This window comes from Branchiostoma floridae, chromosome 6, assembly GCF_000003815.2.
Source record: "Branchiostoma floridae strain S238N-H82 chromosome 6, Bfl_VNyyK, whole genome shotgun sequence".
Classification (NCBI taxonomy): domain Eukaryota; kingdom Metazoa; phylum Chordata; class Leptocardii; order Amphioxiformes; family Branchiostomatidae; genus Branchiostoma; species Branchiostoma floridae.
In genome coordinates this window covers 19,299,600-19,326,769 of record NC_049984.1, presented here as the reverse complement: position 1 = coordinate 19,326,769, position 27,170 = coordinate 19,299,600, and the positions used below count along the sequence as shown (strand labels likewise).

General features: G+C 39.5%; 4 protein-coding genes across 4 annotated transcripts; 2 read left to right on the top strand and 2 right to left on the bottom strand.

Moving 5' to 3' along the window:
- The first annotated feature begins 210 nt into the window (after positions 1-210).
- Positions 211-7,624, top strand: LOC118418175 (tRNA-specific adenosine deaminase 1-like). Its single transcript, XM_035824012.1, has 8 exons — positions 211-461; positions 738-815; positions 3,357-3,411; positions 4,048-4,178; positions 4,841-5,423; positions 6,057-6,244; positions 7,020-7,119; positions 7,534-7,624. Exons 1-8 carry the CDS (start codon positions 326-328, stop codon positions 7,622-7,624), a joined length of 1,362 nt encoding a protein of 453 aa, XP_035679905.1. The 5' UTR covers positions 211-325.
- Positions 7,625-11,743: 4,119 nt separating this feature from the next.
- On the bottom strand, positions 11,744-15,967 carry LOC118417760 (gamma-aminobutyric acid receptor-associated protein-like 2). Its single transcript, XM_035823463.1, has 4 exons — positions 15,784-15,967; positions 14,983-15,038; positions 12,788-12,960; positions 11,744-11,893 (listed from the first exon to the last, which is right to left on the bottom strand). Exons 1-4 carry the CDS (start codon positions 15,815-15,817, stop codon positions 11,803-11,805), a joined length of 354 nt encoding a protein of 117 aa, XP_035679356.1. The 5' UTR covers positions 15,818-15,967; the 3' UTR covers positions 11,744-11,802.
- A 368-nt stretch (positions 15,968-16,335) lies between these two features.
- LOC118418613 (transmembrane protein 231-like) lies at positions 16,336-22,867 on the top strand. Its single transcript, XM_035824611.1, has 7 exons — positions 16,336-16,507; positions 17,454-17,620; positions 18,248-18,376; positions 20,957-21,100; positions 21,403-21,484; positions 21,788-21,893; positions 22,665-22,867. Exons 1-7 carry the CDS (start codon positions 16,369-16,371, stop codon positions 22,828-22,830), a joined length of 933 nt encoding a protein of 310 aa, XP_035680504.1. The 5' UTR covers positions 16,336-16,368; the 3' UTR covers positions 22,831-22,867.
- A 949-nt stretch (positions 22,868-23,816) lies between these two features.
- On the bottom strand, positions 23,817-27,150 carry LOC118418626 (mitochondrial import inner membrane translocase subunit Tim21-like). Its single transcript, XM_035824636.1, has 5 exons — positions 26,687-27,150; positions 25,847-26,007; positions 25,458-25,531; positions 24,980-25,085; positions 23,817-24,597 (listed from the first exon to the last, which is right to left on the bottom strand). The coding sequence occupies exons 1-5, from the start codon at positions 26,982-26,984 to the stop codon at positions 24,505-24,507; spliced, it is 732 nt and encodes a 243-aa protein (XP_035680529.1). The 5' UTR covers positions 26,985-27,150; the 3' UTR covers positions 23,817-24,504.
- Positions 27,151-27,170: the final 20 nt, after the last annotated feature.

The following is a 27,170-nucleotide window of genomic DNA, read 5'->3' as shown; positions in this document are numbered from 1 at the left end:
CCACAAACACGAAATTAAACCCTTGCGAACTTAATATGCATCTACAGTATTTTATACAGCAGGTGCCATATTGAGCTGTCACTGTGACATCCATGTTTTGCACAAATTATACATGTATTAAAATATAGGCGAACACCGACATAGCAACGAATCCCAAAGTTTCTGAAAATACGAAAGCTGTATATACATCATGGAACAGGTGCATTGACCAGGGGTCAACGTTCCTAAGGTCGTTAACCTCCCGGCGCTGACCCAAGATGGCGGCTACCACGTGAAATATTTTGTTGATGTGAAATATTTTCCAGGACAGTTCTTCTCTCCCGCAATGGACCGACTACCTGACAATTTTGCAGACAGAATAGCTTCCCTATCGTGTGAACACTACGTGAGGAGGTTACCAAAGAAAGGCAAGCCTGTAGAGGGGAGAGAATGGACTCTCATGGCGACTGTACTCAAACAAGGTTGGTTTTTCAGTTGGAGGGCCTGGGCAAATGCTGAGCATTACAGAATAATTATATGATTTTTGCATCAGCTAGGTATAAATTTTGACGTCATTTTATCCCATAATCTCGATTTACGCGCAGCGAGTTACAGTGAATGGAATTAATCTATATCACAAATCAGTTTAAAGAAATATAGGAGCACAAGAGAATCTATAACTTGCTCATCGGATTATCCCTTAGTATATGGCCTTAGTTTGTTACTCACTAGTAACCATCTATAATGTTGTCATGTAGATGAGGATGGGAGTCTGGATGTGGTTGCCATGGGAACAGGATCCAAGTGCATTGGAAGGAGCAAAATGAGACTTGAAGGTATGTTCGGTATTGGTTCAAGCACGAGCATCAGCATATTTTGTAATATTTATATGCACCTGGCGTATTATTGCAGCCAGTAGGCACCCAATCTGAGTAGTGAGGCTTTTTTACAATTGCTCGAGGGGGTTCGATGAAAGAGCTGGGCTGTCTACCTGGGCTGTCTACCTGGCCTGGCTATCACGTCAGGCTACTCAGATCCCCCCATTCATAGCCCCATCATATGGCACTCAACTGATTGACAGGCATAGTAATTGCTAATCTCCAACCTGCCAGTGACCTGAGGCTGGCCTGTCCATGTGCACCACTGGCTGGGCCCTTCGGGAATGTGTCTGGGAGGCATTCCTTGCAGGAACACAAGTACCAGCACTCTGTGTGTGTGTGTGTGTGTGTGCATGTGTGTATGTGTGAAATTTGTTACTTTATTGAATATCTATCTTCTAGGACAGAAAATCTCAGCTCGTACAACAAGAAAGACGAGCATAAATCACTGTAAAGCTAAAGTACTGACCAAGGTGGGTATAATTACATGTACCTCCTTGTTCTCTATACTAGTATGCCATATTGACATATACAATCTCGGTCAGGTTTCCCCCCAGACTTTTTAGTATACAGTGGAGAGACTGGCAAAAATAACCTGACGGTAAGATGACTATTTTTTGGAAAACCTAATCTTATTTTCTGACAAGTTGAGATCACTGTAAAGTGTAAAGATTGTGAAGTAAACACGTTTACACTGTTTAAGTGTTTTCATGAAAATGGGATCATTTTGCAATGACAGAAGGTGTCAAGTTCTCCAAGAATAATAGCAATTCCTTTAGCAATAGTGAAACGACTATTGTTTTGATCATCGCCCATTCACAAGTTTTTGCAGCCAATGCTGATTGGAAAAGTGACACCGCTTGGCACAAAAATCTGTGAATTGTCATGAATTGTAGCAAACCTAACCAAGAAAATAGGAAGAAACACACTTAATTTTAAAAGTAGTAACGTTATCGTGGTGCTGGGCCAGGAACATAATGGAGGGCCGCCCTTGTTCCATCCTCTGGGGAGGACCCTGTCGGTAGTCACATAGCCTTTTAGAGGCTGTGAATTGTTATCCACTGTACAATTTTTGTGTCCAGGACAGAGCCCAATCCTCTCCTTCCACTGCCAATAATCTCTCCAACTCCTTTGTACAATTGGATGGATTGGGGAAAGTCCTGTATTACCAGCACAGCTTTTGTGACATGCCAAAGGATATGAACCTAGGACCTCTGTTTTCTAGGTCAAACATATACCCAACACAACAAGGTAGGAGTCCGAGAAGATTGGCCAGGCAAGATTTCACCTCAGGGGCATATATGAACAAACAAAATACTAACTAAGTAATAACTAGCTTGCAATTTTCAGACCAATCTAGTACATATACTAGTAATGCCATATTGCCGGAATTACAAGAAAACCTTACCGTTATAAAATCTTTTTACAAAATAGAATGATAAAGGAGTATCTTCTAGACTAGGTTTTATATAACATTTGAAATCGGAGTCATACTCATTGTTACTTTGCAAATACTTCATTTTAGGAATAGTCCTGACTAACAGCTTTTAGGAATACATGTAGTCCTGAAATACAAGACTAAACAGCTTCAAAATTAGGATCTGGGACACGTCCCCATAATTATTGCTACACACAGTGCTGGTACTTGTGTTCCCAGACACATTCCCCAAGAGCCCAGCCAGTGGTGTACATGGACAGGCCAGCCTCAGGTCACTGGCAGGTTGGAGATTAGCAATTACTATGCCTGTCAATCAGCTGAGTGCCATATGATGGGGCTATGAATGGGGGGATTTGAGTAGCCTGACTTGATAGCCAGGCCAGGTAGACAGCCCAGGTAGACAGCCCAGGTAGACAGCCCAGCTCTTTCATCAAACCCTTGCTCGAGGCACCTCCTTGAACACAGGACCCCCATTTTACGTGCCCTCTGAAAGACAACGCAATCACTCATAACATGTCCGAACTTAGCCGACCCCGAGATAGAACTCAGGCCCACAGATAGCCATAGCCTGGTATCCAACCGTATTATAGCTCCTGAGTCTCTTCTGTCCGGTCCTCTCTGCAAATGCGTATTTGCAGAGAGGACAGAAGAGACTGACAGGAGCTATAATACGCCTGGATACCAGGCTTACAGATCCAAGGAATTGGATCCAGATGGCCAAGCAGCGGGGTTGCTTACCGCTTGGCCACAGAGACTTCCTTTGTCACTTCAAGGACAGTTTTGAATCACCTTAATTACATTGGCAATGCAGTCATTCAAATCCGTTTGATAGGGTGGCTGTATACTAGTAGTAATCTTTCCTGTGTAGTTTTGATCACACTATGAACTGTGCTTTTTAAACAAATTATAAATTGATATAGACTTGAGTGATTATACAACCATGATTGTACATGTATAATTATTAGACAAATTACATTTGATCTAGTTGAGATATTTTTGTATAATACTGTATATGTTTCAACTTATTGATCAGCTAATGTTACCATTCTACTGTTGTCCAGGGGATGTCCTCCATGACAGTCATGCAGAAATCATTGCCAGGAGAGCCTTTCTCAGGTACATCCAGATGACCAGCCTGGATACCATTCGGGTAGTAATTCGCTCCTATATTCGCTTCTGCTACCCGTCTGGAGATCTGCACATTCAAACTGTTTGGAGGTTATGTCAGTTAATGTCAGCGAATTAAGGAATGTGTTCTAGCACTCGTTCGATGACAACAGGCCTCCACTAGCGGATGGAGGGAATTTCGATGTTGGAACGCCTGTTCAAACAAGCACTTGAATCCATTCCTTAATTCGCTCATGTGTAGAGACCAATCAGCGCCCTCGTCCAAAATTTGGACAATTCCAGACGTTAACTTGGTCACGGATCCCAGACGGAACAGCAGAGAAGCGACTGTATGTCAAGTGTATGATAAATGTCAGAGTGAGAAGCGACTGTATATAGTGTTAAATAAATGTCGGAGCGAGAAGCGACTGTATATAGTGTTAAATAAATGTCGGAGCGAGAAGCGACTGTATATAGTGTATAATAAATGCTGGAGTGAACTACTCTCTGGATGGTACCCAGGCTAAATGATGACCACATCTTCACCAGTACATAGATATTGTACAATAGATCACCAAATGCTGTGCAGCATTTTTTGCTATTGAGCTGATAACTGACAAAGGAATTTTTCCCCCACATTATCAGGTACCTGTATCACCAGCTCCAGATGGCCTACCATGGACAGCACAGTGCTGTGTTCACGACTCCAGGTGCTGACTGCAGGTGTGGTCTGAAACCAGGTGTCAAATTTCACCTGTTCACCAGCCACACACCTTGTGAGTTTCAGGACTTGCTTTTAGTTTTGGTCACCTTGTTTACTATATAATTGTATTAGTACAAATGCTAGTAGAAAAAATCACTTTAATTTGTATTGCTCTCTTAAAGAGATTAGAAAAATCTACTGCAGGGTATCAAGGAAAAATCATGTATACTTCTATGAAGATTAGACATCTAGGTAAACAATGCTACTATTAAGAGGAAATTCAATTTATACAACTGCATAAAAGTCAGAGATCTACTTTTGGATGTTTCGAGTGACATCTACCACTCTTCTTCGGCAATGAAATTAGCATGAACTGTCTGTCAACTGAATTCAATACAAGTACATCTTACTGGAAAAGCCATGTTTACTAAATGTACAATGTATGCACATGAAAATGTTGAAAGCCATGCTTTCTTGTCATGTTCTCAAACAACAAGCTATAGTGTAATTACAAGTGTGTATGATTTAGATTGTAGATTGTAAATATATTGTAGACTGATTTTAGATTAACTTGTTAGATATGAGTTCGTTTTGAGTTCTTGATAATGCCAGTGTAATGTTCTTGTGCAATCATCTGGCCCTGCATGTAAATATCAGCAGCGTTGCCTGAGAGTCTACATAATGTACTTGTCACATTTCTAATGAATAAATAAATAAATGTATGATATGTTGCAGGTGGAGATGCTTCTATTTTCCCCAAAGGAAGCAAGTCTGAAGAGACAATTGACCATGGTTTTGTGGTACGGCCTGAGAGAGTTTCACAGGCTTCACAGAACTCACCACAGCTGGGAACTCAGAAGAGAAAAGCAGAGAACGCTTGTGATCAAGAGCAACAAAAGGCTTCAAAGAAGCTGACGACCAACAAGGAGTACCCTCATTGTTTGCTGGGAGAAAAGGTTGGCAGCACAAGTGACAGTCATGACAAAAATGTTGATGAAGGAATTAAGTTTGAAGAAAGAACTGAAAACAAAGTGAAAGAAGGAGATACATTATGTGAAAAGGTAAAGAAAACTTCTGAGCCAGATGTTCACAGAACAGGTGCAAAGTGTGTACCAGGGGGGTTACAGGACCCCCTGCAAGGTGGACTGGACTATCATCAGGTGTGGGTGCTCAGGACCAAGCCTGGCAGGGGGGAGCGGACCCTGTCCCTGTCCTGTAGTGACAAGCTGGCCAGATGGAACATTCTGGGCTGTCAGGGAGCACTGCTGAGTCACTTCATGACAGAGCCTGTGTACTTCTCTACCATTGTTGTAGGGCGGTGAGAATTTATGCCCTTTAACTTCTCCCTTTTGTTTTCCTTGACTTTCAGTTGCTGTGTTGTTCATAAGTAGAACTCTTGAGTGACAGTTCTGAAAGTCTACCAGAGATTGGTAGGTTGTCATCCTTGCATTTTCCTGATAGTTTGTCCCAAAAGCACTATCATAATAGGTGTAGACCTGTTTCTTTTTTAAAAACTTTTATCAAGATCAATAATTTATCGTTCTTACAGTTCAGATGCTATGTACAGAGATTTATGTAACAATTTTAAACTATATCCGTACACAAAATAAAGTGCTTACCAACAAGCTTCCTACCTGAGTCCTCTGATCCTGATCAAGTTGAAATGACCCAAACCCTAAGTCACACATCCAGACCGGAAGTGTGAAATCAGCAGGTCCAGGTGTGACGTCACACTTCCGGTCTGGGGTTAGGGTTTGGGTCATTTCAACTTGATAAAGATCAGAGGACTGATCTAGATATAGAGTTTAATTTTGTAACATAATGGTGTCTACTGTCAACTTATTACAATCAAGTACAAAGGAGAATGTTAATCAATCATGTATTGTCTACAGATGTCAGTTCAGATGTTACATACAGAGGAAAACTTATATCAATTGTGTATTGTCCACAGATGTCCTTACAGTTCATATGCCATGTACAGAGGAATAGTGGACAGGTGTGCTGGTATCCAGGACCTGCCACCTGCCTATAAGCTACACCAGCCCAGGTGTGTGCAGTCATGTCTTCAGTTCTGTCACCACAGGGAAGCTGTGTTAGAACAGAGTTCCACACCTGACAAGCTCATGCCAGCTCCCGCAGGTATGATATAGTTACTGTAAATGCAGAAACTTTCGCGATGTTTTTATGTTCGCGGCCACCGTGAACATTTCCCTTCTGTCTTCACAGTAATGAAATGTTTGTGGTTCTTGCCACGATGAAGACATACAAATTGTTTAATACTTACAAGACACAAATGTTTTGAGTACGCTTTCGTTCATTTTTCCATACGACATACTGCATAACACCATGATAGAAAAGTAGTACTGCACTACAAATCAGTTTGAGTTGAGTTTAGAGTTTATTTTGATCCACATTTAGCCTCTTCAGAGGCTATTCTTCCTCTAATTTACACATTACATACGTACAGTTAAAGACATACAGAGACATACAAAGTGACAATACAGATGTGACACAATTTCTCATAGTCAGTGACAGTTGATCACGCTAGCACTGTCTAAGTCAAGAGTGTACTGTTCTATCTGCTTGTAGCACCCTTGCCGAGTAATAAGTAAGTGGTTTCCAACTGGTGGTTCATAGGGGCGCCAGGTTTTCATATTAGTTTGTGACTAGAGTATAGTACTGTAAACGCGGGGAGTCACTACTGAGAACTTAAACGACCGAGAACACTCCATTTTCCAGCTATCGTGAAATTAGATCCCCGCGAACTTAAATGCATTTACAGTACTAGCACATCTTTCTTGGATAATCAGCTCAGAGATTTCAATGGAACCTGTACCATTTTTGCAAGATATTTACTGAAGTCTTCTTGTATGTCTTTAGTTTGAGAAGTAACGTCATGTCATTTACTTTACAGCCATCATGTGGGCAGCCTTCCCAGGGAGGTGCACAGATGTGAGTGTGAATGGGTACAGACAGGGAACCACAAGGAAGACAATGGGCAGTCCACAGGCAAGGTAGATAACACAGCAAATATACATACAAAAATCTAAATTCTATTGGCATTTCTACAAACTCTAAAAGCTACAGTAGTAGACTATGTTGTAGTGTATCCATTATTGGCAAAACTTTATCTAAAACTAGCCTCTACTAGCTCCGCGGATCGGTGGTCTAATAGTAGAAATTGGACAAATAAAGTCAATAGTGCACTAGGGGAGTCGGCCGGCCAAAGTATTACTATTCGACCAGGCAGGACTCTGGTAGAGACTATTCTAAAACCCTGGACACTTGATCAGTAGAAACTTGGACACTTGATCAGTAGAAACTTGGACACTTGATCAGTAGAAACTTGATATTTCTTCCTTTAACAAATTAAACACATCTTTAAATGTACAGAACTGCTGTATTTATGCTTGTGTTGTTTCTCACAGGGTATTTACATGTAGAAAGGAACTATTTGAGACCTTCAAGCAACTTCTCAACAGTTTGTCAGTAGAAAGGAGACCTGCATCATTAAGGTAATTGTTATGAGTCTACAGTAAAAATGCTGTTATTTTATGGCATCTTGTTGTCTTGTATGATTGAGAGGTGTATCAACACTCTTGTCCTTGCCCTCTAGTTGTAACAAACATACCTCCCAAAATTTGTAGTTGAGCTTTATAATAACTAATAAGCACTCCTTCATGTGGTCTCATGAATGCTAATTCCTCTTTATTTTGACCAAGGAGTGATTTAAATCTCCTTGTTTTGACCAAGTTGTCCCACGCTCAAGAACTTCTTACCAGAGAAAACACAGCTCTTCAATAATTTTCTAGTCCTTTGTTCAATGGCAAGCTTCACAAATCTAACTCATTATGGTATCCAATGGCATGACGCAACAGGTGCGCAAGAACAATGCTTGACTGACAATGACAAACTATGGAAACTACTATGCCCTTATGTTAGTTCCTCTTTTCATTGTCCATGGTCCTACTTTCATTCATACCCATTGAGGTATGTTTAAATGGATTACCGTTTCAACAGCAGTGCATTTTGAAAGAAAAACAAATATTGCACAACATTGATCGGCATAGTATATCTATATACTTTTACATGCAGAGTTCTAGCCAGCATCCGTCCTTCTGTCCTTTGACAGAATTTTGCTGCTGGGGACGAACAAAAATTTTGCTCATTCCATCCTCCGTGAGGGAAAGAATCGGCATGTAAAGATATCAATTGAACCAAATTGGGTCTACCAGCAAAATTTGCCCCTCAAAATAGAAATTGCACTTCAGAGGGTCTAGATTTCAAAATTTTCCCGGGGGAGCATGCTCCGGGACCCCCTGATCAAAATCATCACATCTTCGACAGGATTTCCAATCAAAATCCAGGGGAAAGAAAGAAATTTCATGCTGGCTAGAACACTGATCAGATGGTAAAAGTATAAACTAGTATGATGTCTTCCCTACTCAGATCTGAGCATTTGTCCACTTACGGAGACTACAAGAGAGCTGCAAGGGATCACCACACAGCAAAGACCTGCTTCTTGCGAGTTTTTAACACATGGATTGTGTCCCCTGACAAATACTCAGACTTTACATGATAATCCAGAAAGAAAACACAGTACACGAGCCTTCAAGTATCTAGTGGGGAATGCTTTATTTCTTCCACTATAAACAACTTGGAAGACGAAACACAAAAGTCAACAAGGATTATAAAATACAAAATGTAATGTCAGTACAACTGGTATGATGACAACAACACGAGTGTCTCTCCGCAACAATTATCATTGGGTAGGTAAGATCATTCAAGAATCTTGAGTATTTTGCATAACTGCTTGAATCTTGTACATACATGGACCTATAATATAATGACCAAAAATATCCTTGCATCACTGTAGGATCTCTTTTCTTCATACATGTTTTTGTATTCTAATGGGCATTTGGGATGGTAAGTGAATGACCATACATGTATGTTACTGAGTTACACTGACACATACGTTCCTTTGCCTTGAAAACAGCAATAAAAATGTACTAACAGTACACATCAATGATCATTTCTCCTCTATATTCTTTTGTCAAAATGTAGAGATTGTATGTTATGCTTTTTACAAATCAGTGCAAGGAGTCTTATCCCTTCTACGAACATAATTCTGTTCCTTACAAAAGCAACATTGTAGTTATATCATTAATATCATCAATATCTAGCATCACTAGCAATCATAATTAAAAGTCATTATCAACCAAACTGGTTCTAGTATTAGATTACAGGTATCGAGATCATGTAAAAGCCAGCTTAATCAAATCTGCATATAAATCTTTGAAACAACCTTAACAAGAAGATTCACCATTAAGGTACTAAACTACATTATGATACAGGACTTCATCATAATGCATTCACTTTCACACAAACATTCCCACCTGCATGCAGTCTTTATTGAAACGCCTTAAAAGTTAAAAAGAAAAACAAATAAAGCTCGTTATCAACTAGTTTGGCAAAGCAGAAACTTCTGGCACTTTAAACGGGGTCTGATATTTTGTTATACTTATCATGATTGATTTTAGGGGCAGGCACATATCAGTCACTTGCAAGATATGTTTTGGAAAACAAACAACAAACAAAATATATATATGGTGACAGAGACTTCTGCTATGGTACTGCTAGCATTCACACACTATAAAGGTTTCTATAATTTATGACCATGCTATAAGATACATTAAAATATCTAAAAACTTGTCTGCATGTAACATTTGTGCAGAAAAGTTACAGGTCCAAAAAGAGTTTTGTTAACATGAATGTAGCAGTGTTTTTTGTCTTTCGCCGCGCTTCCGCGGCGAAAGGCAATCAGACCGATATTAGATTTCTGTCCGTCTGTCCGTCCGTCCGTCCGTCCGGGTCGACCATGCCATACCGTGCTAGCGAGATATTCTACCCTGTAGATTCGACGGTATGTAACGTTATGACATACGTATCGGCCTACCATGAATGTGCTGCTTGGTTTGCGGTCCATGCCATATCGTGCTAGCGAGATATTCTACCCTGCAGATTCGACGGTATGTAACGTTATGACATACGTATCGGCCTACCATGAATGTGCTGCTTGGTTTCTGTATGGCTTATAAGCAGGAATTTGCAGAGACGGATGTGAACGGTGAGGATTTCTTCGTAAGATTGTATACAATTTATAAACTAACATGTTCGCTGTTTGGTTATAATAAAACAGACATTGTAGAGAACAGTTTGACATGTCATTTACTTTGTTTTATGGAAAATCACCGCTACAAAATCTAGAATTGTGTAAGATGCGTGCGCCGCATCTGACATGGTGTGGGAGGGGGGCGTATTCGGAAATTTCTTACTCTAAGAAATTTCAGGCTATTTTCGTGTAACAAACTTCTTTCAGCAAAATAGTAGCCCTCGGATGCGTTGAAAATAGAATTACCCACATTTAATTTATAATTTCGAAAGGGAAGATTCTGACCGAGCTCGACGGAGTGAGTCTGACGCGTGACGTCACGACTCCGTCAAGTAAAAGCATAATTGCGTTACTAAAAGAAACGAAACGTTCCATTAAACATACCACGGACCTGTTTTAGTTTAAAATATCTACCTTTCACATGATCTTGCCATTAAAAAAAATATTTCCATTACTGTATATGCCATGTTAATATTTTATGTTCAGTTGTTTATGGTGACAATACTTTGTTTGTTCTTGCAGAAATTCAGGACACATCTACTGATAAATTTGATTACTACAGTGTTTGTTCTTGCAGAAATTCAGGACACATCTACTGATAAATTTGATTACTACAGTGCACTTTCATAAAACCCTGTTGTACTGTAACAGAGCCGTTCTTAACAGCGAAACAATCCGAATAAAGTTAACATCATTCATGCAGTTGTGTTATTATACAGTTCAAGTAAAATATACTCTGTGAGAACCACTACCTTACTAAACAGTTATATAACCTAGCACTTGACCAAACTGTGCCAGAGCTGCCAACGTTGCAGACTTGGCACCCACGCTTGACCAAACTATGCCAAACAATTTTACCTACACAATATAAGTAAGCGAAAGACTAGCTTTTTTCAGAAGCTCTTGTTTTCTAATCTGGGAATCAGAGAGGTAGAGAGGACAACAGTAAGAAGTAAGACTGTTTCATATGTAACTTTTTTTTTCATCTTTCCAAAATAGTTCTTCAAATAAAAGTGGAAAAGTGGAAGATAGGGTTAAAACAATAAAACTTCGATCTTGATATTAAAACAAACAAGCAGGATTAACAAACTCATAAAATCATTTCTCACATTTCTAACAACCCTTTACCATGATGACTTCCCGTAATGTCCATCCCCTTCAAGACGGAACAACGGACGCTAAACCGGATAGTGAGAGTATGACAGCAACATATCCACATACATGTATATCTCTAACAGCACTAGTAGGTTTTACTTTGAATATATCCCAACCCCATGATTACATTTGAATCACCATATAGAGCACAATTATAGCATGTTCCACTGGGTAGAAATCACAAACGTCATCCAGTGAACATGCAGACTGGACAGATTAAAAACTCAAAACATCTTTTCTTGAATTACGCCGTATCTGTATACATCTGAAACTTTGTACAACAGTCCGTCTTGATCGCATATCATGAGTTTGTTTGGGGGCATACACCGTGATACACGTGTCCATCAAAATTTGTCATTGATCCTTCCATTTAGAATCCAAAGGTGTTTTCGCCACTGTATGCGATGTAGAGGAATCCATCCTCGTCTTTGTGTTCATTGTAGATTTGGCCCATATTGGCACTGAAAGTAGAATGAGATAAATAATCATGTACAGTCAAACCTGTCTATAGCGGCCACTCAAGGGACCGGACAAATTTGGCCACTATAGACAGGTGGCCTCTGTATAGAGGTGGCAACTTGTAGATAAAATACCCAAGGGACCGACAAAAAGTGGCCACTATGGACAGGTGGCCCCTCTGTAGAGGTGGCCCCTAATACAGGTTTGACTGTACAATGTCATTACAACTTGTGAATCTTGCAAAGTCTTTTTGATAAAGCTCATGGCATGATTTGATCCAACAGATATGAACAACTAAAGATTAATATTGAAGTTTTTTAATGTCAGTCAACACAACAAATTTGTCACTTTGAATTTTCGGTCGCACATGTACACCCATCAACCTTTGTCAGGAGTGGTGATTCAATTACTCTGAGCACATGACCTAGGGACACATTACTCGAGTTTAGGGGAGACGCAAGAATTAGCGCGTGTGCCTACAGCCCCGGTGAGAGAGGTTAAATAAAAACAAGGCTTTAAACCATTGAAAAGCCTTTCTTGGTGAGATTTTTTGTTCAATAAATTTGATGAGACCGGACATACTAGGCTATCATTTGAGGGTAAGTTTGTATGGCTTGCATGACCTTTTTATTCTTGAGACAATTGCATATTTGTTTCCTCAACTCACCCATTGGATTGCATGTATTACTGGGGAAAATTCAAATGGTTGCGTCTCCCCTGAAGAACCGTAGATGCCTGGCAAGTGGTATCGGCCCCGTCTCTGTTAAGTGTCTGCTGGTGTACTTTTACGTTCTTATATTGTGTTGACTGACAGTTAAAAATTTCAATATGGATTATACCAACACAGATGAACTTCCATAATGCTAAAACAGAGATTAAAATCTTCTCTAGCCTACCTTGACTGCGGCAGGACTTTCCCCACGAACAAGAAGATGGCGCGTTCCGAGGGCAGCTTGATGCGTTTGCGGATGATCCACATGAACTGTGCCACGGTGATGTCAGTCGGAACCAGGAACTTCTTCTTATCTATGTCTTGGATCTGGGAGTTGGGCACCTTCTCTACTACCACCTGTAAGGCAGAGGGAAAAAAGTGTTAACATACTAGTATGTAGTACGCAGACCCGGGGACAAGCACATGGCCGTAACCTACGGAACTCACAAACACCAAGCATTCATACTGCCAGATTTCGTAATAGTCCAGTACCGTCATTGCTAAGAGTAAGACTACTCAACGAAACAAAATGACACTGATTACAAGCTGTATATTATATATATTATATATTTTTACTCATGTTTCACTTTATATCCACTGCAACAGCAATGCTGCTCTAAATCATTAATTTTAAAGTGTAATCACGTTTTAGTGATTAATTAAGTACATGTATGTCGAGAAAAGCAGAGTTTTTAATGTACAACAAGACACAATTCAGCCACTGGCTGCCAGAACCTTGTTTTAATAATAAACCATTTGATTGATTGATTGATTGATTGATGTACATGTGGATAACTGAGAAGTGTATGCAAGTACATGTATCTGTAATATATCATGGTTTCATTCAACAAAATTCCACTGACTTGCATGCTGGACCCATTAGGCCACACCAAATTTATATGTTGCTTCTTGGATTTTTTCAGAAAAAAAAAGTGGACCAACAGTTTAAAAAAGAATAAATAAATGAATTTTTTCAAAAGGTCTTGGGGGAATATATACGACTGGAATGACACAAAAAAACAACTGCCTAGGGAGTTCAATGGCACATTTTATACAATGTACCCTTCCTTTGATTTGTTACTATTGTTTTGAATAAAAGGCATTGTTTTTAGACTGAAGATAGGTGTATGTGGCTCTGAATGGTAATATCTACAGGTTTGTGACAGCAAAACCTGTATTATTCTTCCTCAGGACTTAATTCTTTTTTTTTTGAGAATGAAAAAAATGGACAGGCAAATCCGCAACAAATAATAAGTGTGGCCCTAGTTAATTAAGATACACTCAGACTCTTACCCTGCTATTACTGTAATTCACTTTGTGTTCACGGTACTAAAATTTCACGGTCTGAGAAAATTTAACTTGTTCTCGGAACTAGATGTTCACTGTCATGGCAAGAGCACATAAAAAAGTCTGTGAATTATTTGTTATCAGTAATGATAAGTTCATGTTACAGTCATCACCGTGAAAACCGTGAACATAACAGTACATTGAAAAAATCAGTAATTACAGTATTCACTCATATTTCTGCTATTGTTCACATGGATGAGGGTGCTAATTGTTACATGATTACTTACATCATGTGTTGGTCTTTACTTTTAATCATGAAGAAGTGGAGAAACGACCCTCTAAAGTCTAATGTGATGTTAAAAGAGTCCTTGTCGTTATGAGTAACCTTGTCCCTAATGTATCACAACATGTGATCCTGAGAGTTACCAGTAAAGGTCAAGTGCCTATCCTGGAGTACTTAACAATCAATTATTCCTAACGTTATATCACACACCACTGCAGCCCACACAAGGACACCTGGAAACTAGACAATAGGAAGGAAGGAAATGAAACCTATGGCTATTGGACAATGATAATGTATTAAAGGTTAGACATCCAGCTAAAAAGGCACACAATACATTGTTTAACAATAACTAGATAGATTTTGGAAATGGTCAGATGTTTCAAGCAGTGTCTTCGTTTAATCAGTGACACTGGACAAGATCTTGTCCAACAGGTATTCAACCAAAAACTATGAATTTGTACCAGATGAAGACAAATTTTAGTAATAGTCCAATAGGAAAAAAAATTGACAAGGTTAAGACAAGGTTTGTACTAATTAGTTCTTATGTTTGAATGAATTTTCTCTTGCAGGCACCATAGGGAAAGGATAAGAGCTATGCAGGTGTCCAAATTCAAACTGTATCCTGATTAATGCTATCCTGTGTCCATTTCCTGTCACTTCCTAGGAAAGATCTATTATTGTTGTTGAAGCCACTTTTAAGTAGTATATGTAAGTTGCTAGAGCAATACATCAAACAGCCAAGCATAACATGATTTGAATACTGTTCAGAGGTATAAACGGGAAAATACAAGGTAAAAACATGGACTTACGGGTATCCGGTCAGGGTATTTTCTTCTTATCTTGTCAGACTCTGCTTGGCGTTGTTCTGTAAACAAACAGATTGGCATGTATCAAAGTGTTTACAGTCTCTATTCATGATGGTACATATTTCACGAAGAACAGCTTGTCACAAAGGCTTTTGATTGATAATAGCAGTTGATTATCATTGTTTGAACACCAGATATTGTTCACATACTGCCCATGCAAAAAAATAGATAAGACTGCTATAAATGACACATGTAAAAACACAAAGAGAAAGGCCTCGGCCCTCAGGTATATAATTTACTGAGAAATTAAATTGTTCACTTGAGAAAGATGGTGATGGCACTCAAAAAATGAGTGAAGATTGACAGCTAGGTTGTTCGTCCTCCAAAGACAAATGATATTTGATACACGCTTAGCAGACATATCGAACAACATCGAAACTGGAACAAGTCCAAAAAGATTTCTCTTTTTCAGGCCAGCACTAGCATTACACTGATTCAATAATGGGACAAAGTCCAAGAAGTCACTGATATCATGATGTTTTCTTCATAAATTAACTTTTTCTCAGCACATGAGAAGTAAATTTATTGAAACAGGACTATTGCAAACAAATTTGGTCCTAAATTATGGCACCAAACATTGTTGCTCTTTCATCATATGTTAAAAAAACAGAAGCTACATGGTGTTGCTTTCGGAAAACACCTCCAAAATTGACAAAACAGCTGCAGTTGCAGGTTTAGGACTGCACCTTCTAACCTACTACGAAGGTACGGCGTATTTTCGCTCGAATTTCCCAGTGAACTTACCCAAGGAGTGTTCCTCCTTGTACTGAAACTTCATTTTCAACAGAAGCGGTCCTCCTCGTGTCGAATTTCAGGTGAAAATGGGTAAAAATTTCCCGCTTATGACTCAGGTCCCAGTTTGTTTTGATGACTGAAGATCAGCTGAATTTCTCGGAATGACGTAATCAGACGGACTATTCCACTCACATGTCAATCACTTTTCCGTTATCCTAATCTCTAAAATGTCATAACAAAATGTATGAACAATATTTTGATTATTTTATTACAGAATATGTATGATTTGTGGTGCTAAAATGTAGTTAATAATGAAATCAAATATTAAGAAAACCTCCTCAAAGTGAGTGAGACATTCTAAATTACCCACAAGCCTCTTTGGTAAATGATTTGACCTGTACGCGTCAAAATGTAACATCAATTTAAAATTTACCGCTGTAAGTACTGAAATAAACAGATTTTGACATTACATCACACCTTATTAATAAGATAAAAACATAATTTTTTTACGGAAAAAATTAATCTCGATATAGTTTGCTTAGTCTATTCCTAAGCAGTTGTTTAGATGCGTTCACATTCCTCGCGTTCAAAAAAATGGCGGTGGTGGAAGTATATTCTCACCCCGTTTTACATCGCTACAAAACCAGCATTTGTACAAAAGCCACGATATTTGTGTTCGCGTGCTTTCTTCTCACATTCATTCCACCGATCCTGGTAGCATATAGGAGTCAAGGTGAGCATTAGAATATCGCCATTAAGTAGAAATAGATGTTGAAGGTTTGTTGACAACTTTTGCCTCTGACAACCTTCATCTTCTTACGGCTGTTGTTATTCTTGTTATTCACATTACATAATTTATTTATTCATAATCACATGAACAAAATTATTTTGTTGTTCTTCTTATTATGAGACTGCCAAACTGAACAAGATGAAGACTTCTATAGCCTAAACTTTGCCCTAAAGATACTTCAGTGCTCGAAAATGCTTTTTTCAGCCAGGTTGCACCATCAACATGATTTTCAGGTTGCCCCACTTCCAAGTTGTTTAATACTCTCTTCAAATCAGCTATCCTATCTTTTTTCCAGTTACATGTAGGTATATAACCACGTTTTATAACCATGTTTTATCTTATCAATGAATAAATACAAAAGCTTATGCACCTACTAAGGTGGAGAAAACTGGCATTCCGATTTCACTGTAAAATTTCAAGTTGTTACACTGCACTGCACTCTCCTGGTTTAAAATCAAGTGGCGCCAAGCAAAATGTGGTTGCATTTGCAAATGTCCAAGTGGGTATTTTGAGTGCTGGACCTAAATGTATATATATATTGTTGGCATGTACTAAGAAAAACCAGATACAGAATGCTGCTTATTTTACCGAATGAATAAGCCTTCTCACATTAGTTAGGGCGCATGTGCGGTGACAGGAATTCTAGGTAATATGTCAAAGGGTAAGGCACACAAAAAGTAAACAGTCCTTGTCTTTACCATTGTTTTGATTTGCATAACAATGTCCAGACGGCTTTTGTTGACTTTTTGTGTGCCTTAGCCTTTGACATATTACCTAGAATGCCTGTCGCCGCACATGTGTCCTAACTAATGTGAGAAGGCTTATGCTAGTCTCTAGAAAACATTTGATACCTCCATGATTATGATGATTATGTTGACTGTTGCTGTAGGTTTCTGGCAGAGAGAGGCCTGGTACAGAGAGCAGCCTGATGTGAGTTTTAAACACCAGATCCTGCTGCTGCTGCAGACATCCCAGACTGGAGACTATCTGGTGTGGAGCACCTACCAGAACTTCAACCAACTGCAGCAAGGCAGGGTCAGGGTGCCACTAGTCAAGGTACTGTAAATGCATTTATGTTCGCGGGGATTCAATTTCGCGGTAAAGGGAAAATGGAGTGTTTGTGGTGGTTTTAAGTCCGTGGTAACGCCATAGACTGCAGTCTCATACTCTAATGGAAAAATGTTCGCGGTGGTTTAAAGGTCACAGTAAAGTGGTTGCCACGAAAACCGCAGACATAAAATCACCACGAACATTTCTTTTATCCACTCGCACCAGGAAGGTCCCCTACCCTTTTTGATAAGTGTGGTGGTTTCCTTTACGTTTTTATAGTGCGGCTCTCCTCAAACACGGGACCTCCATTTAACGTCCTATCTGAGGGACGGCCCTAACTGAACTTGATGAATGTCTCCCTTGCCATACTATACCAGGTGCTGTCTCAGTTAAGTTCAGTGCTGTTTACAGTCTGCTGCTACTGTTAAGAATAATCATTCTGACATGAATACATCAAAGCAAATACAAGCTTACATGGCAACTTGCCTGTAAAAACACTGCATATACATGTGGATATTTAGTATGCTATATACTACATTGTGTATTTAGTATTAAAACATATCAAACATAGTAAATATCTGGCCCATGTAGCCACAAATCTGGCTGTAACTGCTTTCTACTCATCTTTTCCAGTCCAGAGAGGAAGACTCTAACCGAGATGGGAAGTCTGATGCCCTGCAGATGACAGTACAGGTTCCATTGTTGGACACAGAGGAAGTCTACAGTGTTGATCTTCTGCTGTTCTTTCAGTACAAACTATATGTAAGTAGGGAAAGTAGGGGATTGATTTGTGCAAGGGGAAAGTGAATCAACATTCAAGTTCACAATACAGTTTCCTAGTGACAGCAAAATTCATGAGGATACAATGGCTGAAATTTTATGTTTCATGATAACTCATATCATGGTTAACTAGAGTTCAACGAACCCATCTCTTCGCCAAATAATCATGCCTTTATTTAAGACTTTAAGGTCTTATTGTTCCTCACAAACACACAAACATTACCAAAACCAGACTGTGACCTGACAGATGACCTGGTAGCATCCCTGGTCAATCAGAATTTCATGCTTGTCAATTTAGACTTTGTCCCCAGTGTAAGGGCGTCCTCCAGCAAACCATCTGTATAACAGCTGTGTCCATAGATATAGGTCAAAATGAGATATATAGAGCACAGTTTATTTCTGTTAATAAGTTTTGCTGCAGTACCTTAGGAAGCCGCTAGGGGGCCCACTATCATAATTTATCTTCGTTTTCCTGACCCCTACCCACCTACCAAATATCATCAGGATTTTTTCAAGGCTTCTCGAGTTATGCATTCCACAAACAAAAGGACGCACACACTCGGCCCGCTACCGTCCTATCGGAAAATGCTACGTCAACTATTTTCGAACACAACCTTCCTTTCCGCAGCCGCTACTTAAATACTAAATATCATGAAAATCCATACACAGCTTCGAGTTATATGCTGTTGGCATGGATTTATGAACTTTCCTCATTAATTATGCAAATAAGCTACTGATTTGCATAATTAGTATTACATTGTATAATTCATCACTCATTCTATCTACATACCGAAAATCATGATGATCTGTTTACACGTTCTCAAGTTATCCTCGTCCAAAGTTTGAACGGAAATCGGTGCCTGCAGTTCCCAAAAAGCCGCTAGGGGGTCCAAACTCACAGCACTTACTCTCTGTTTCAAGGGCTATCTACCACTCAAAAATCATGACCACAGCATGTCCAGAACACGAAGTGCCAAAATTAAAAGTTTTGCTGCAGTACCTTAGGCAGCCACTAGGGTACCCATTATCGAACTTGACCTTCGTTTTCCTAACCCCAATCCACCTAACAAATATAATCAGGATCCATTTAAGGGTTCTCGAGTTATCTTGCTTACAGACAAACGCACTTACATACAAATCCCGCTACAGCACCATAGGTAAGAGCCAGGTAAACCATTTTCGCACTTGACCTTCCTCTCCAAAACCGCTACACACCTACCAAGTTTCGTGAAAATCGCCCAGCTAGATTTTGACTTATGCTGCCAAAAACAAACCGCAAAAAACATACCAAGCTGGCTGCAGTACCGTAGGAAAACGCCAGGTAAACCGTTTTCAAACTTGGCATTCCTTTCGACAACTGCTACACACCTACCAAAAATCACAAAGTTCCATCCACAATTTCTCGAGTTATATGCTGTTGACCTACATACAGACCCAAGTCAAGCAATCTCATACTCTTCTTGGCGAAGAGAATGATAGAACAATAAGTGATCTTCAATCCTAAAGCAGATAATAGGAGATATTTTCCATCACTCATTACAGCTAGAAGCTTAGAACTACATGTAGCTACAGCTATAATCGCAAAACTACAAACACTTCTGGTGACAGCTGTAGTATAACAGTCTTGTTTCCCCCCAGATCTTCTCTGCCTTCACCATGGAGTGTATGGCATACCTCCACCACAGCTGTAGTATAACAGTCTTGTTTCCCCACAGATCTTCTCTGCCTTCACCATGGAGTGTATGGCATACCTCCACCACAGCTGTAGTATAACAGTCTTGTTTCCCCCCAGATCTTCTCTGCCTTCACCATGGAGTGTATGGCATACCTCCACCACAGCTGTGGTATAACAGTCTTGTTTCCCCACAGATCTTCTCTGCCTTCACCATGGAGTGTATGGCATACCTCCACCACAGCTGTAGTATAACAGTCTTGTTTCCCCCCAGATCTTCTCTGCCTTCACCATGGAGTGTATGGCATACCTCCACCACAGCTGTAGTATAACAGTCTTGTTTCCCCACAGATCTTCTCTGCCTTCACCATGGAGTGTATGGCATACCTCCACCACAGCTGTGGTATAACAGTCTTGTTTCCCCCCAGATCTTCTCTGCCTTCACCATGGAGTGTATGGCATACCTCCACCACAGCTGTAGTATAACAGTCTTGTTTCCCCCCAGATCTTCTCTGCCTTCACCATGGAGTGTATGGCATACCTCCACCACAGCTGTGGTATAACAGTCTTGTTTCCCTACAGATCTTCTCTGCCTTCACCATGGAGTGTATGGCATACCTCCACCACAGCTGTGGTATAACAGTCTTGTTTCCCCCCAGATCTTCTCTGCCTTCACCATGGAGTGTATGGCATACCTCCACCACAGCTGTAGTATAACAGTCTTGTTTCCCCCCAGATCTTCTCTGCCTTCACCATGGAGTGTATGGCATACCTCCACCACAGCTGTGGTATAACAGTCTTGTTTCCCTACAGATCTTCTCTGCCTTCACCATGGAGTGTATGGCATACCTCCACCACAGCTGTAGTATAACAGTCTTGTTTCCCTACAGATCTTCTCTGCCTTCACCATGGAGTGTATGGCATACCTCCAGCACACATCCCCCCTCCCTGGGGCTGACCTGACCGTGGTGGGGGACCTGAGGTTACACCAGAAGTACCCCCTGGGACACACAGGCAGGGACACTAGGTTTAATGTAAGTGGGGCTTTACTTCCTTTTTAGGGGTGAACATTAGTTTATATTCTTTCATCCTAGCTGTTGTTCTGTACCTTAACACTAGTACAGGAAACAGATGATAAATCGGATAGTGAAAGGTAATTGCTTTGTATCAACATAAACGGGATTGCAAACAGTATTTCTTCATCCATTTGTTGTTGCCTTTGACTGTTTTTTTTTAATGTTTTAGTTAGCAGAAGACTCATATAAGCAGATGTGCTTCTTGTCCTATGGTCTTTAAATGAATGTGAATAAAATAAAAATTTCTCTATCCCATGTAGACCTCCATTATAGACAGTACCAGTATCTTTCCCAGTGCCTATGACCTGAGGACAATCTTTGAGTCCTACAGTGATAGAAATGGTAAGTATACATTATTTAACCTCCATTCTGGTTTTTGTATTGACAAAATGTGTCAGATGATAGTACTACGAGAGAATACACCATTTTGCAAGCGTAATGTCTTTTGTTTGGCAGTTACAGGTCATTATGTTTTTACAGACTTAAATTTTAATTGTGACATCCTACATGTATCATGTTGTTCAAAGACGAAACAGCAGCATTAAAGGGGCATCCCTAAAATCGTGACACTTACATCACTAGGGGGTGCTTGCATGTGATTATATAGATCATTCTGAAACTCCTTATTTCTTCTCTTGTTTTCAGTTTCTACCAACTTCCAGACATACTACCCAGTATGGAGAACAGGGAGAGCGACTGGTCAACCCTTTGTGATCTCAGCCACTGTGAGATACCCAGAGGAAACCATACTATATCCTTTCATGGGCCCTTTCTTTTGTGAGCACAAATATTGAAAACTATCTCCATATTCAATTTTGGACTGAACTTCAGGTACTAACTTATTTATCCTCTTCGTCCCTGGAGAGACATACTAAGTAAGGCCATGACTTTTTTCTTCCGGTAGTGTATGCATAATTATCAGTATGATGCAACATTTTCTAGAGTACATCTATGGGTTTTTTTTTCACTTCTTAGGCCATGGCAAGTAAATTTTATGGATGGCATCCGCACGCTCATTAATTTTTGCCTGATTTCAGAAAAAAAGAAGTTTCCTTTTCCACGGATGGTTAGATAAACTAAAATGGGTAAATATGTTGTGTTGTAAGCTGCTAATTGTAATGTAGAAGTGACATTGGAGTGATAGCCTTACTGTAGTTGCAGAAGTGAAACTTGCTGGATAGCTGTAAGAGTGGCACCACTATGGAAGTCATGAGAATAGCTGCCAAAGTGATGCCAGTCTACCACACTAGGATCAATTTTACTACACTAGTTCACTTCTTGAATACAAGAATAAGTGACTTGTTAGCTGTGGTGCCATATTTTGTCACTCCAACTCTTGTTACGTTTATTGCGTCTACTTTGAAAATTTGGCGTTTTTTTTTTCTTTACCCATCTTGTTTTTTTTACACTATCTCATCATTTTTGCAGCCTGCAGAGAATCATCCATAAAATTTACTTGCTGTGGCTTTATGATGATTTCTTTATTAAGGAAAAGCTAATTGCTTCCTTAACCAGGCCTTACTTACAAACCAGGTTTCTGGCAGCTCATCAAGTGGGGCTGGGTGCAGTACATCTCCATCCTGCTAGTCTTCCTGTTCGTCTTTGACAGGATCAAGACTTTTGTGTTTGAGAACCAAATCTTGAACACCATAGTGGACAGCCCAACCAAAAAGTTCAAGCAAGGTTAAAGAAGAATGAGTTACATTATGCTACAATTTTAAGAACCATATATCCATACACAAAATAAAGTGTTACCAACAAGCTTTCGATCAGTCTTCTGATCCTTATCAAGTTGAAATGACCCAAAGCCTATGTCACATATCCAGACCGGATATATGGTACTTAAAATTGTAACATAATGTTGACTACCATCACAGATGAACATGATCTGTATAACAAGCTATAAGTTGTAGATAATTTCATTACAAAGACACAGATGTTGCCATTCTTGCTTGATGATGTTGTCTTTGCAAAGCATTTTATTTTCATACAGCAAAACTATGAATGGCATTCTAAGTGTGTTGTCTTGTAGCCTGAGTACCATCTGCCCTAGTGTCTGCTGGCTCAACAGGGTTCGAAATAGACATACTTAACTTGCAATTTGCACATAATTTTTGAGATTTGCATGTAAAACTTTTCTGAACTTGCAATCTTGCATGTTGAAAATACATGGCCTATAGTAAAAATACTGACTCAGGCTAGTTGACTTGTGTGTAAGACTACACATTCCTTTGAAGTGAGTGAGGATGCAAGAGAAATGACCTACACTTTAAAATACCTATATGGGTATAGTCCAAATGTTGTAGTCAGTACCATTGGTAGTAACCCCACCAGTTGGCTTTTCTAATGATTTTGATGTATTTGTTGTGAATTGTGCCTTTTATTAAGAGACAGATGACTTAATTTCAAATTTCCAAGTTTACTGACTACCCTATCAGGTATTGATTTGTTTGTATGATGTATATAGTATTGCAGTCTCTTTCCCAAGCAGTGAACAAGCAAATGTGTACATATTATGTTCTCTTTGTAAATATGGTGTATCTTCTTAGCATGACTATTGTCATGACTTGGAAATTTGTGTTTATCAATATCTTTATCAATATCTAATGTTCCTATGGTATGTAAAATGTTCATATGCACTTAGACAAGGAATGACAACACAATTCACTCAGAATTTTTTTCATATTTCTTGTATACAGGCGGTGCTCTGGCAATCAAACAGCACAATTTAACAACTTTATACATTTCTGTATGCTTTTTGTTAAACCACCATGAAGTACATAATTTCCAATGTCTGTAAATTTTACATCACTTACCAAAGAGAGTTGTATATGAGTATTTTGTATTAAATGTTTTCTACAATAGTTTGACAGTAATAAATCTGTTGTGTCATTTTTTCATATCTGCCGCTCACTCTAAACTTTAAAATGTTTTATGATAATCAGACTGTTTTTTCTTTTCTCCTAATTTTTAAGGAAGACATGCTGCAAAGACAATAACAGTGACAAATAGTTTGAAATCTTGAATATACTGCATGTAACACATTGTCATCATCGCAGACTGAAATCCACCAGTGCACCAGCAGTAGTGCTTTATGTATGTAAAGTAGTTACTCAAGCAACTGGATATGATTTTGGAAACGGTCAGACGTTTCATATGGTATCCACCATCTTTCGTCAGTGACACTGAAGAGATCTGGAAGAAACTGATCTTTTATACCCTATCTATGAATGAAGACAATTTTAGATGTCCAATAGGAGACATTGTTAGCAAATGTAGTTGTTGCAAAAATGTTCTGTATAACTAAGTAACACGATTACTTTCAGCATTTGTTAGATCATCTAAACTTCTGGTGAGAAAGATCATCTGTTGTCCTGTATGATCATTGTCCTGTGTGGATAGGCATCGAGCTGTACAAACAGGTACCGGAAGCTGTCATACTTCCCCCGGTCATTCTGAAATAAACAAATAAACAAACACATAGGCTTTGATTGACAAAACAACACAACAAAACTAATCCATACATCGATGAAGGTTAGACATCAGGGTAATAAGATACAACAAATAGCAACTATAATTCAAGCAACTGGGTATGATTTTGGCAATAGTCAAACATTTCAGATAACATCCGTTATCTTTTAGGGAAGAGATCTAGTTGAAGAGCAGATTTTATATTGTAACTATCAATTGATATGCAAAGGAAACAAAGACAACTTTTCACTAGTCCAATAGGAAACAAAGTTTAAAACTGATGCATATATGGGGTAATAGCCTCTATTATGCATTACTAGTTGTATTGCTCCTGCATATAAAGAAAAAATAAAATAGTTGCCCCACCTCTGTGACCTCCAGGTGTACTGTGGCCCGTCTGCCGCTCCCTCCCTTCAGGTAAAACTTCATCCGCAGGTGTTTCATCCCTGCATCATCCGTGTATTCTGTATAACTGGACATGTACATAGAAAATTTCTTATGTTTGCAATTACAACAAAATATTCTGACACAAAATCTATTCACAAAAATGTAGCAGTTGTTTATCAGAAAAAAAAAAAATCACGGGTCTCAGTGGCAAGTGTGCAGATGTTGACACACTGGCAACACCAAATCCGTAGGTGTTTTTTGGCACCTTTAGACAGATTAGCCGTGAGGCTCGGTGGGCGTCACTCCACCGTCATGGGGGCAGGGGCATGGCGAGTTTAGAACTCAGGACCTTCTGATTCTGACTCCAACGCTCTAGCCGTTGCGCCATATCAGAGATGCACCACAAAGCAGTGGGAAATAGTTGGCACAACAAACAAACAACTTGTCCCATACTTACGCTGGGTGTCTACGTCTTCCCCTCCTGGTCTCCTCTCCAAAACCGGCAATAGGCGTGCCTAGAGCAACCTTCACCTGTGGAGCAGAACATTACTAGATATCACTGGAGGCTCTAGTATCAAAATCTTATATGGTCGATAGAGTAAAAACATTTCACAGCAAACAAAACATATTTGACACTTCCATCCCATCTTCACTTGACACATTGAGAACAGCACTTGGCAGGAGCAGCTGCATCAAGTTTACATCATTAGGTCCTTCAGAAAGCATGGTTATATTACATAAGCCTGCTAATTATGACAACTGTAATTTGTTGGTTGTAGACCGATAGTACAGATGTAAGCACTTATTCAATTTAAGTGCAAATGACATAACGTTAATATTTCCTACCTCTTCGTTGTCTTTGCACCTGTTCATAGCATCAGTATAAATGCCATTGATACTTCCACCCGAGAACAGTTCTCGACCAATGGCGTAGAACAACACTCCCATCACTCCGACTCCGAAGATCACTATGCCAAGATACGTCACGTCTTTCCCTGCCTCAACAACTGGAAAAAAATGGAACCAGGCCGTGGGACATCAGTGGAACTATTCTTATTACTGTTATATAGTGTTATAATATGGATGCATGGCAGACATGATGCCATTGAGTTTTTTCCATCTAAATGATAACTGAAATGAAAGGAACAAGGAAATGAAAGGAACAATGTCATACTTGGCGTAGAACTATTCTCTACATACAAGTTGATTATAAGTCATAACGAAATTGAATCAAACTCGGTGAAGAAAATTTAGGACAGTAACTCACGAGAGTGGCATCATGAAATTTCTGCAAAATGTTTATTGACACGACAACCACATGTAATCATTTTTCTTGTTATAAATCTATCTATAGGATCAACATGTCATTACACACATCATGACCGGAAGTGTGATGTCCAATGTGTCAAAGGTGCTTGCAATTGGAAGTAGGTATATGATAGGCTCTGATGTAAAAGGCCTTTTTTATCGGGGGCCAATTTACTGACTTCCAAGCACCTTTGACCCATTACTGACATCACACTTCCGGTCTGGATGTGTAACATAGCCTTTGGGTCATTTCAACTTGATAAGGATGTTTGTCGAAACGGTTACGGAAGAATTAAAAGAAGGTTGTGTAACGCATAATCTTGACTTTGTTCAATGTTGACAGATGAACTTACATTCGGACATGTCATTACAACTCACCTTTTTGTCCCGTGGTCAGCTGTCCACCTGTCCCCCCATCTCTACTCTCCACCACCTCTCTCCGACCCCTCCCCCGGTCCTCAGCTTTCCTCATCTGTAACCGACATGGCTGCCAACAGGGCGGGCCTGCAACTCTCAACAACTTCCTACTCAGGCCTTGGACATCCATCTGTACGGGGTATTGAACTTGCTTTGTACTCATCTCTCTATTTGTAAACCTTTGCATGTTTTTCACTCCAACAGCCAAAGCCACAAACTCCATTGTGATGGGCTTGTGAGTATGAAGCCTGGACAACATTGTTGCAATGTTCCGATGAAAAAATAATCATCAAAACCGGCTTAAACTTCGACACTGAATCACTCCTTATCTTCCAGAGAATTTTGCTGCAGACATAACATTGAGAATACCAGAAAATTGCAGATATTGGAGCTGCTAACGTTACAGTAAATTTGAGTTCGCTGTTCAGTTCTCAGGTTGTCCTTT

What these genes read in the sequence shown, in the direction of transcription:
- LOC118418175 (XM_035824012.1), top strand. Translation starts at nt 326, where the DNA reads ATGGACCGACTACCTGACAATTTTGCAGACAGAATAGCTTCCCTATCG. An exon ending in GAGCAAAATGAGACTTGAAG is followed by an intron (nt 816 to 3,356) that starts GTATGTTCGGTA and finishes ACTGTTGTCCAG; the next exon opens with GGGATGTCCTCCATGACAGT. An exon ending in GCTCATGCCAGCTCCCGCAG is followed by an intron (nt 6,245 to 7,019) that starts GTATGATATAGT and finishes TTTACTTTACAG; the next exon opens with CCATCATGTGGGCAGCCTTC.
- LOC118417760 (XM_035823463.1), bottom strand. Translation starts at nt 15,817, where the DNA reads ATGAAGTTTCAGTACAAGGAGGAACACTCCTTGG. An exon ending in CAAGGAGGAACACTCCTTGG is followed by an intron (nt 15,039 to 15,783) that starts GTAAGTTCACTG and finishes GTTTGTTTACAG; the next exon opens with AACAACGCCAAGCAGAGTCT. An exon ending in AATACCCTGACCGGATACCC is followed by an intron (nt 12,961 to 14,982) that starts GTAAGTCCATGT and finishes TCTGCCTTACAG; the next exon opens with GTGGTAGTAGAGAAGGTGCC.
- LOC118418613 (XM_035824611.1), top strand. Translation starts at nt 16,369, where the DNA reads ATGGCGGTGGTGGAAGTATATTCTCACCCCGTTTTACATCGCTACAAA. An exon ending in TCAGGGTGCCACTAGTCAAG is followed by an intron (nt 17,621 to 18,247) that starts GTACTGTAAATG and finishes CATCTTTTCCAG; the next exon opens with TCCAGAGAGGAAGACTCTAA. An exon ending in GTCCTACAGTGATAGAAATG is followed by an intron (nt 21,485 to 21,787) that starts GTAAGTATACAT and finishes TCTTGTTTTCAG; the next exon opens with TTTCTACCAACTTCCAGACA.
- LOC118418626 (XM_035824636.1), bottom strand. Translation starts at nt 26,984, where the DNA reads ATGTTGTCCAGGCTTCATACTCACAAGCCCATCACAATGGAGTTTGTG. An exon ending in GGTGCAAAGACAACGAAGAG is followed by an intron (nt 25,532 to 25,846) that starts GTAGGAAATATT and finishes TCTGCTCCACAG; the next exon opens with GTGAAGGTTGCTCTAGGCAC. An exon ending in TACACCTGGAGGTCACAGAG is followed by an intron (nt 24,598 to 24,979) that starts GTGGGGCAACTA and finishes TGTTTATTTCAG; the next exon opens with AATGACCGGGGGAAGTATGA.